We start from the raw sequence: 9,788 nt of genomic DNA on the forward strand, positions 1-9,788 counted from the left end.
CACCCTTCGTGTCACCCTGATATTTCTTCGAATGATAAGCGCGCGTGTGTGCTCACAACACACCGCCGAGGTCCCAGTTTCATCTCTTTCTGCAAATTACACATTAATTAACCATTAATAACAGTGGGAGTTGCATGCAGAAATCCACACCCGCTGTGATGAGACCGTGCCCTCGGTGAGCAAGTGCCTTATTAACCACCTGCATTTCAGCGCCGGAGCTGCCTCCGCAGCCCTGCGAGACAATCGTCCCTTGAGAGGAAAGCGCACGGGCGCTCGCCAGCCCTAATCCTGCCGTAAAGAAAAGCGTTACCTCTTGCTCTATGAATTTTATTTATTTTGGTCCTCTGGGCAGTGCTTGCTGTTGTTAGAAACATGATTGCTTCATACAGTTATGTTAATGTTTGCATTTGACAGAATGTAATTGATACTTCTGCTGCTCCGGCTTCAAAGCCAAATTAGGAAATGAAGTGCTGCACATTAGCTTGTTTAGCTGGTTAAATACTGTAAATAAATACATACAGTGCAATGAAAACTAATGAGTTTTCTTTAAGGCATTTTCTAAGTAGCTGGCTTCATAAAAAAAAAATAAAAAAATGTTCCTGCTGTGAACTCATATCCTGAAGGATTTGTCGTTTTGCTGCAACAAAAATTGATCCTGGCTGAAATCTGAACTCTGGATTTCACCTGGAGACCAGGATTTTGCAAGTTATGGAGGAATCATGGCAAGAACTGTTGCAAATTTCACGGTACTTTTACCAACAATAGTTCTGAGAGATGTTGCATTTAACAAAGCAATTTAACAATCCCTTTTTTGCAAGGGATTAATTCAGACCGTGGTTATATGTCAAGCTATTCTTCTCAATGCTCGCTAGGAAAACATTACATTTGCAAGAAGCATTTGCATAGGATATTTCTTTGTGCTGCTAAATCTGTGCAGTGCCATAACGCTAAATGTTGGGATTTTTTCCCTGACAGAATGAAATAGCATGAAAAAAAGTGGGAAAAAATCTGCTTTTGTATAAAGAGATAATCTGAAGAGATTTGCTTGACAGAACGTACACAGCACTGATTGAATAAAATGTGTTTTTCAAGTTACCTCCCAGGCCTACCCTCAATGCATCAAAGCAGAGCTAGAGAAGAGCATGCACAAGCTTTGCGATCCAGCCAAGCACAATGAGTCTTCGTCTTGCTCATCTTTATAAAAAATTGCTCTTTTCCCCCTTTTCTTTCATAAATAATACATTGATGAAGAAGTGCCTTTGACTGACTTGAAGGTTTTCTCCTAAAATCAGGGCACATTTTAGCATAGGTAAAACTGAACCTTACCAATCCTTCTTAATTAACTGCAAATAACCTCAGCAGTATCACCTGCTTGGCAAAGAGATGTTGACCTTAAACCTGAGCTTGCTGAGCTGGCTGTTTTACCTGGCGCTTTAAGAGGAAGCTGGTTTATAAATTCTGCTGTGCTATTTTGAAAGGAAAATTATTGAACTGATGCCTAAAATGCAGCCAAAGTATCAAGAGTTGACAAAAATATATATCTAGGATGTAAGATCTAGCCTGACTGGGAGGCAGTTTGATGCTGGTTTAGGATAGAGCCTGGGATGTAGTGAAAAAACCTCCATTTTTTTGTGTTTTCAGCAGCAAACGGAGGAGGACTGAAGGCTCCCAGCACTTCTCAGAGAGGCCAGCAATATCTTGCAACTTTGGGATGAAAATGGTGACCCGCTCTGAGAAATACATAAGAGATTCAGACAGTCCTCATCCAAAAGGACCATTTAAAAATAGACAAATTATGACTCTCTCAAAAAGAAATGTATGCATTGCATAAATCAAAGTTCTCACACCCACCATCAAAGTTTAATCACTTAATATGCTGGTTCTTTCAACATGCTCTGAAACTTTGTATACAATAATACAAACGATGGGGTTACGAAGCAATAGCAATTTATTCTGCTGTACAAACGGATGTTGCATTATAATCCCTAAAGCAACACAGAGGCTGTTTGCAGATGTTACTACAATTTGGCGTTTATTTTAATTGCTCTACAGTGTAGCTCATGTGAAATAAAGTCATGAGATGACCTACACATTCACCTACTCAGGGTGACTTAACTGCAGGGTTAAAAAAAAAAAAAGTGTTTTGAAAGTTTTCAAGGTTTCACTAAAGCACGAACCTCCTGCAGTCGTTTTAAAAGGATGCATCAGGGCTTCTGTCCAAGCCCGAAAGCATGGTAGGGCAGGGGGTAATTTAATCAGCCAGGCTATGTGGCGCATGTATTTTTACAAGTCTTGCAAGAATAACATCAGTAAAGTAACTTGAGATATTTTGGTGTCTGACATTCACTCAGCAAGTGCTAAGAAAATATGCTTACTGCACGGATTGCTGGGTTCCCAGAGTGGGAGTCAAGGTGCCTAACGAGAGTCAGCGCACTTTGCCTTAGCACTGACCAGGTCCCTGTTCCCTCCTTTTCTCTTTCCACTCCCCTTCTAAAAGCAGAGCCTATTTAAAAGTTGCTCCTGCCTGGAAGCAGTTGCTTTTGTGAACAGATTTCAAGCAAAAGGACAAAGTTAAACATGAGGCAAAGTATAAATAAAAATCAAGACTCTTCCTCCTCCTCTCGACTTGTGAGCGATGATCTCACCGCTCCGGGTGGATTACAAGGGTGGCTTGATCTCTTTCAGGAAAGCACATTCTCTAACCTTGATACTGCTGCTATTTATACTCCTCTCTTCTCGCCACAAAGAAAGGCAGCTCTAATAATCTTTCCCTTCGTTTTTAACGGGAGCACCGACCGGGTGGCCTCTGCGCTGCCTCCCGGCAGCGGGGTCAAGCCCCCGCCCACCGGCTCCGGCTCCCCGTTAAAGCCGATGCTCTCGACCACTGCCTCCGCTTCTGGCTGCTCACTTTTAGACACCTGAGATCTGATTTTCCACTGGCTTGAGCATCACATTGCCACGCACACAGGTGCAGGGTGACAGCCTTGTGGTGCCATTGCATTTTCCGATGGTGGGGCACGGATGGAAATGAATGCAAGTGCTGAAAGGCAATAGGGTTTCTGAAGTTCGGAGGCAGAGCTGTAACTCCTCTCCCCCTTGTTTATCAGATTAATAGAACACCCCGTTTCACGTAGCTCTGGGGACATCTCAGAGCCTTTCCACCCCCCAAGAGGCAGGAGCCATCCCCTGTCCCCACTCATCTCCATGGGGATTCAACCCCAGGCAGAGCTGGGGCAGTCAGGGCGGCTCAGGCACGATGGAGCACGCATAGGGACCATACATGAGCTGACCCTCTCTGAGGCCAAACCCCATTTTTTCACAGTAAACCAAACACACTCAAGCTGCGTTCCCCTCGAGACACCGCGAGAAATGGGGACAAACATTATGAAACCAAGTTTATTAAAACTTTCTACAAGTCAGACATTATCATCCAGGTTTCCACATACATATACATATTTACAAGTTGGACATAGTGTTTTTAGCTTTTCTGGCAGAGTTTTCTACCAATATATACAAATGTACTGTTTTTCATAGAAGGGTTAAACTGTATCACAGATACAAATGTCAAGCAATCATGAGAGGTTTAGTGCAATGGAGAGCTGTAGCGCCCTGCTCTTAATGCTCATGATTCTGTCAAGTTAGTATTGCCAACAATAATTCACATTAAATTGCTCTTCGACACCTCTTATTAGGACAAACAAAGTACAACAAAACAAGAAAACAAAACCCCAAACAGTAAGGTATGTACAAAGTACACAGTCCATGAGGTATACATGGTATTTTCGCAACGCGTGGTGGGACTGCAGCTTGCTGGGGGTTTTACCCTTAAAATGACTTCACTCGAACTGTGCCGTGTCCGGGACGTACGTTACCCAGCCCACGGCCATTTCAGAAGCCGCGCTCTCACCTAAGGCGAATGGACATCTCTTTGCAAAAGCCACTGGACACAAGTGTGAAACGAAGCAGAAATTTTAGGCAGGACTAAGCTTTACTTACCCCCAACCCAGGAAGCTAATGATTTCAATATATTCATTATCCACGCATATTGGAAAGACTATGAATAATCATGCAAAAAAAAAAAAAATTAAGGGGGTGGGGGGGGAAATGTAGCTGGAGGCAAACAACATACCTGAATAATCAACTAAGGGTGTATGGAGATTTTACTCTTAAGACTAATTTTTTGGGGGGTGGAGGGGGAAAGAGGAGAGGGGATGTGATGTTTTTAAGAGTTGAGCCTGTAGGAAAACACGACCGCGTTTACATGTACTGTACAAGATACCCCTTATCATTTTCCAAGGGAAGGCGCCCCAGCCGATAGTGTTACGGTTTGGTAAACGGATATGTTTTGGCACTCGGAGCTAACGAGAGACCTGCTACTTGACAAGCTCGCTGAGGGCATAAAGTTATATAGGTTACGCCATGGTAACGCGAGGCTTAAGTCTATTTAAAATGCTTTCCTGCTCAGCGAATGGAATCGGAGGGGATCCGGCTGGGAGATCCACCGGTTTCTGCTTCGGAAAGAGCCACAGCAGTGATTTGTCTTACGGGTGGATCTAGGAGCTTCGTGCCTCTGAAAGCAAGATCAGCTGGAGGAGCAGCAGCGAGCAGGCAGCTGGCCGTGGCGGGCGAAGACCTCCTTCCCTCATTAAAGTGCGCTTACAGTCAGAAAGCTACTTTGCAAGCCGGCCGGCGTGGCACGCTGAGTCAATTCCCCTTTTTACCCATTTCTGTCAGATTTGCTCAGTTAGAGGCACGCCTCGTGCCCCCCAGCCCCTAAGCACCGCGGCCAGGGCTCCGCACCTCCGCAGCCACCATGGGAAAGCAGACGGGGCTGCCTTTCTGTCTCACGCCTCACCAGCCATAAGGCTCTGCAGCCAAGACGCGGCCAGTTACACCAGTGGAGGATGCGGGAGGCGGGAGAAAAGCCAGGCGGCTCTCGCAAAGCTGCACGGGTCCTCCGGGGCCGGCGGGACGGACCTACCGGCAGAGCAAGAGGATGAAACTCTGGGTACGCTCAGGGAGCGGAGGTCTGTGGGTTGGTGTTTATTTTAAACAAGGTCACTTTGCTGACCATACTGGCACTTTAAGATGCTGCTGCGTTTGCAAACGTGGAAAAATGAAACCCTACGAAGATGCCGGAGGTGAGAACCGCCGAGGTTTTTGAGATTTTGGGGTTAGCAGAAGAAGGAACTGATATCGTCACTGTCCCCGTGATATTCTGGAACAATTTGATCCGAAGTTCCCGTCTCCTGGTCTGTATATCCAGGCTCCAAGACCGCCTCGAACCAAGGGTGAAGCAAGATCTCCGGAGCAGTGAGTCTTTCAGAGGGCTCCCGCCGTAGGAGGCTGCGGATGAGGCATCGGGCTTTGGGGGAGACGTGGTCAGGAATACAGAACTGTCCACGCCGGATTTTGGAAAACAGAGTGCTAGGGTCCGAGTCATGGAAGGGATAGCGTCCCACCAGCAGGGTATAGAGCATCACTCCCAAACTCCACACGTCGGCCGATTTTCCAGAATAAGTCCCCGTCGTGTTTAGGATCTCAGGGCTGACGTACGCCGGGCAGCCGTGCTTGTCTGAGAGCGCATCGTCTTCACCTTTGATGATGTGTGTGTCCTCCAGGCTCTCCAGCCGCAGCTGAGTCCTAGGGAGGGCAGGAGAGGAAGCCACAGGTTAGAAATAGCAACACCCAGGCACAAGCGAGCAGCGAGCCCCCCGCCGCGGCAATCCCCACCCCCCTTCTCACATAGGCGTAAAGAAAAGGAGAGGAAACACTTTTTAATTTGCAGCCGAGAAGTTGCCTGGACTCGTGTAACGGAAGCGCAGCTATGGGCATCGGGTAGGCGCTCAGCGATGCCTGCTTGTGTTATTTACTGGGGATTTTAACAACAACAGAGGGCTCTCGAGGAACGCCAGCAAGTCACCTTCCACCCTCGCAGGTTGCACTGCCACTGCAGGGGGTTAATCGGCTACAACGCATCACACACGCCGCTATGTGCGGTTCAGGCTTTGAGCAAACAGCGTCCAGCTGCCTGATTTTGCAAACTTCAAAGCCCCGCACCCTTCTGCGCTTGCGGGAATCATCGGCTTTCCTGAGTTTTGTATTTTATTTTTTAATTTTATTTTTTAATTATTCTTCTTTTCGCCTTTCTGGAGGGTATCACCGCACCTGCCACCTCTCAGGTGGAGATGGGTCCACCCCGACCTCCCGTTTTGGGGGGGAAAGGGGAGCTTCGCATCAGCGAGGAAGCCATCGGCTCGCCCTGGAAGGGCTCTGCGCTGCCTTGCAGCCTGCTGGGGTGCAGACGCATCGGCTGCAGCCTGTCCTCAGCGTGACCTCGCCAAATACCCATTGGTTCTGCAAACGGAAAATATGACTCAACGTGAACCGTGGGCCCGGGATTGGCTGCGAGAGCCCTGAAACTGCACCTGTGCCGGAGAGCCCGAGTCCGCCTGCCATTGCTTAACCCTCTTCTTGCCAAATGGGATGCACATGACACTCGCCTGTGCAACGCGTTATTTCCAAATGAGCGAGACTGTGTGCAATGTAACATTTCAACAAATGTTTCATCTTCTTATGGGCGGGAAAAGCTGCAATAGTTTCCTTCAAAGGAATTACTTTCTTTGCATGTCAACATATGGTTGTTTCTGTGTAAGAGGGGCAGTGCTGGTTAATTTTCTTATCACATTTATAAACGATATCCTGAAGAAGCGTTAGCCCAGTTAAAAAAAAAAAAACAAACCAAAGCGTGTTTTCTTCTGCTTCAGTAATATTACCTGCAGTTTCATCAGATTAAGCACAATTCCATTACAGCTTTTACTTATTATTTTAGCTTTCCACGGGATAAGCAGCTAGTCAGAGTCAGTTTTGCTGATTAAAAATGTATTTCTGGCTCTGCCATGTGTGGTGAGGCACTACAAGAGCAGCAAACACTCCAGGGAAATCCTGAATTATTCCCCTGATCTAAATTTAACAACTAGATTCTGGATGTCCTTTCTATAAACCTAGGCTTTAGGCTAAGTTTTACCAAAGTGCTTTTCTTTGGTGCAGGATTCCCAAAAGCAATAGTTAACCGTGTCCCACCTTCCCTCCTGTGTGCCCACATCCACGGGCACAGGGGGCACGGAAAGCACTGCCACTGGTAGTGGAGAAGGGATAAAAGCCTCGAAGGACACAGCCGGTCTTTCGTTAGCAGGGTAACCCTGATCAGCAGGGGATTTCAGCGAGGAGACCCCTCCCGAGCACCCCTCTCCCGACGGCGGCTCTGCCACGGGGCAGCTCTCCTGGGCGCGAGGAGGGACCAGAGCTCCGGCTCCTCGCACCGCCTGCGACGGGCCGATCCCCCTGCCCAGCCCAGCGCCTCAGCCTCCCTCCTCTCCTTCCCTCTGCCTTTTATTCATTTTACACTGAATGAGTGCACACATGACATCTTCTGGCGCTAATGAGCATCCGAACTATTGTCCCTTTGTCTACCAGCGGGTTTCACTGAACTTCTGCTGAATGAGAGGAAGCTCCCGGCGAGCTTCCTCCCTTTCATCAGCTGAGATCTAACTAAGAGTGAGTGCGTACCGGTTAGATCCGTGACCTGCTACACACACATGATGGTGACCTAGTCGGATCGCTCGCAGGTGATGCCCGGCTGACACGGCTGTTTCCACTCCCTGGGACGCTTTTTGCGTCTCTGGATGTGACATTCCTCCCTCCCCACTCACCCCAGGGCTGGCTGGTGACAACCGCTTACCTTTCTTCATTAGAGAAGACAAATTTCCTGAGCTTGAGGTCACCAAGTACGATGGCCGACTGGTGGCAGTGAGCTACAGCGGAGACTATCTGCTTGAACAGCCGGGCAGCCTCCTCTTCCCTCAGCCTCTTGCAGCTCCTCACGTAGGAGTGCATGTCCCCAAAGTCCTTTTCAAAGAACACATAGGCCTTGGTGTCCCCGAGGATGACTTCGACGACCCCGGTGATGTTTCTGTGCGATGGCAGCTGAATGTACGGCCGGATCTTGTCCTGGTAGTGTTTGAGGGGGAATACCTGTAAAGAGGAAATTAAACCAAAATTCATTCTCAAGGGCGTTGAAAGCAGCCGCTCGCGTAGCAACTCTCCCCAAACAATGACGAGGGAGCTGGAGGGGAGCCAGAGCTCAGCAGGAGCTCCGTTCAAAGCGGTTACAGAGACCCTTCCTCTTCATTTTATACTGGGGGGGGGGGGGGAATAAAACAAGCCACCAACCCCAAAGCCTTTTGGGGAAGGTACTCCGAGGTAACCCGGAGTTACAGCTTACTTCCAGCGCTTGTAAATCCCCACCGGCGGCAGGCCGGGCGTTTCTAACCGGAGAGCAGCGGGGAGGATGTTTTGCAAGGCTCTCCCCGGGTCGAGCGGTTACGCGGCGCCCAGAAACACCGGGAGGATCCCCCCCTCCCCCTCCGCCTTCCCCTCCGCGCCCGCGGAGCTCCGCGCTCACCTTGCAGCGCAGCTCCCGGCCGGAGCTGACGCTCAGCGCCCTCGACACCTGCTCCCGCTCGGCCAGCGGCAGCAGCAGGTAGGAGGCGATCAGGCTGGGACCCGCCGCTCCCCCGCCGGCGGGAGAAGCGGGGGAACAAGGCGAGCCGGGAGCGCTGAGGCAATCCGGGGGTCCGCAGTCGGCGAGGCGAGGGCACTTGGCGGCCGGCGCTTCTTCGGCGGGGCCGTCGTGGAGCGGTGGGAGCCGCTTGGCCGGAGCGCTGCGGCAGCGGGCGGCCGGCAGGAGGGACGCGGGGCGGCTCATGGAGGGGAGCGGGAGCGGGCGCGGAGCTAGAGGCGGGCGGTGCGCGCTTGGCGCATCCCTTCGCTCTCCCCGCCGAAACCTCGGGCCGTGTCCACCATCTGCTGCCGACTCCGCGCTAAAGTAGTTGGAGGCTTTTAAAAAAAAAAAAAAAAAATAAAAAAAAAAAAGTGATTCTCCTCCTCCTGGCACTGACGCACGGGGAAATGGGAGGAGGGAGGCTCGGACACGCCTGCTCCGCTCCGCCCGCTGCTCTCCGCGTTCCCGGACCCAGCGGGCCACGCAGCCGAGCTGCGTGGCCCGCTGGGTCCGGGGGCGCGGCGGGGACCCCCCTCCCGTCCGACATCTCATGTCCGATTCAAACTCCTGAGGATGGCAGCGCTTGGGGGTCACCCCTTGCTTTTGGGGTTCACCCCTCGCAAGCCCAGCGTGCTCGCAAAACCCTCAAGCCTCCGCTGCCCGCTTGTGAGCACAAAGACAGGGGCAGGGAGCGTTTTCTAGCAAAGCTAAGCGATAAGAAAGTCACCGGCACTGAAGGATGAGCGTCTCTTCTGCAAAGGCAGCCCTGGAAATGGCAGCAGCGGGTTTATCCATGACCCGCGTGTGCCGCTGGGAAGCGGTGCCAGAAATTTCAAATGCCGCTGTAGTGCTCTCGAGACAGCATCGCCTCGTGCAATGTGTAAAAACAAAAAGTTAAGCCAGGCTAATTGAGGAGAGAAAGCGAGCCCAGCTCCGTTCCCGGGAGCTTCTCCTTTATACATCTGCCACGCTTCTCCCCAGCCCCAATTCTTGCTTTTCACTAATCACTAAATAATGATTGTCCATCCTCAGGTTTGCATCACGAAGCCGTTGTGTATTTACCACCGTTCGTTCACAAGTGTGGACTTAATGTGCACCATCAGAAATACTTTGCCTTGGGTATTTCCCACGTTAAAACTATCTGCTCTCTGAAAAAGGAATAGCATCGAGAGCAAGCAGCAGCCAGCAGCTGAAGTGACCTGTGAGGAGCGGAGAGTCGAGCTCA

The 9,788-nt window shown here is 50.2% G+C and overlaps 1 protein-coding gene across 1 annotated transcript; it reads right to left on the bottom strand.

Moving 5' to 3' along the window:
- Positions 1-3,374: 3,374 nt before the first annotated feature.
- TRIB1 (tribbles pseudokinase 1) lies at positions 3,375-9,037 on the bottom strand. The gene is made up of 3 exons (XM_075141162.1): positions 8,465-9,037; positions 7,742-8,034; positions 3,375-5,643 (listed from the first exon to the last, which is right to left on the bottom strand). Exons 1-3 carry the CDS (start codon positions 8,765-8,767, stop codon positions 5,175-5,177), a joined length of 1,065 nt encoding a protein of 354 aa, XP_074997263.1. The 5' UTR covers positions 8,768-9,037; the 3' UTR covers positions 3,375-5,174.
- Positions 9,038-9,788: the final 751 nt, after the last annotated feature.

Source organism: Calonectris borealis, chromosome 2, assembly GCF_964195595.1.
Source record: "Calonectris borealis chromosome 2, bCalBor7.hap1.2, whole genome shotgun sequence".
NCBI lineage: Eukaryota > Metazoa > Chordata > Aves > Procellariiformes > Procellariidae > Calonectris > Calonectris borealis.

Coding starts and splice junctions, on each gene's coding strand:
- TRIB1 (XM_075141162.1), bottom strand. CDS start 8,767: ATGAGCCGCCCCGCGTCCCTCCTGCCGGCCGCCCGCTGCCGCAGCGCT. Junction 8,035..8,464: donor GCCGGGAGCTGCGCTGCAAG/GTGAGCGCGGAG, acceptor TCCTCTTTACAG/GTATTCCCCCTCAAACACTA. Junction 5,644..7,741: donor GTCTTCTCTAATGAAGAAAG/GTAAGCGGTTGT, acceptor TGCCCTCCCTAG/GACTCAGCTGCGGCTGGAGA.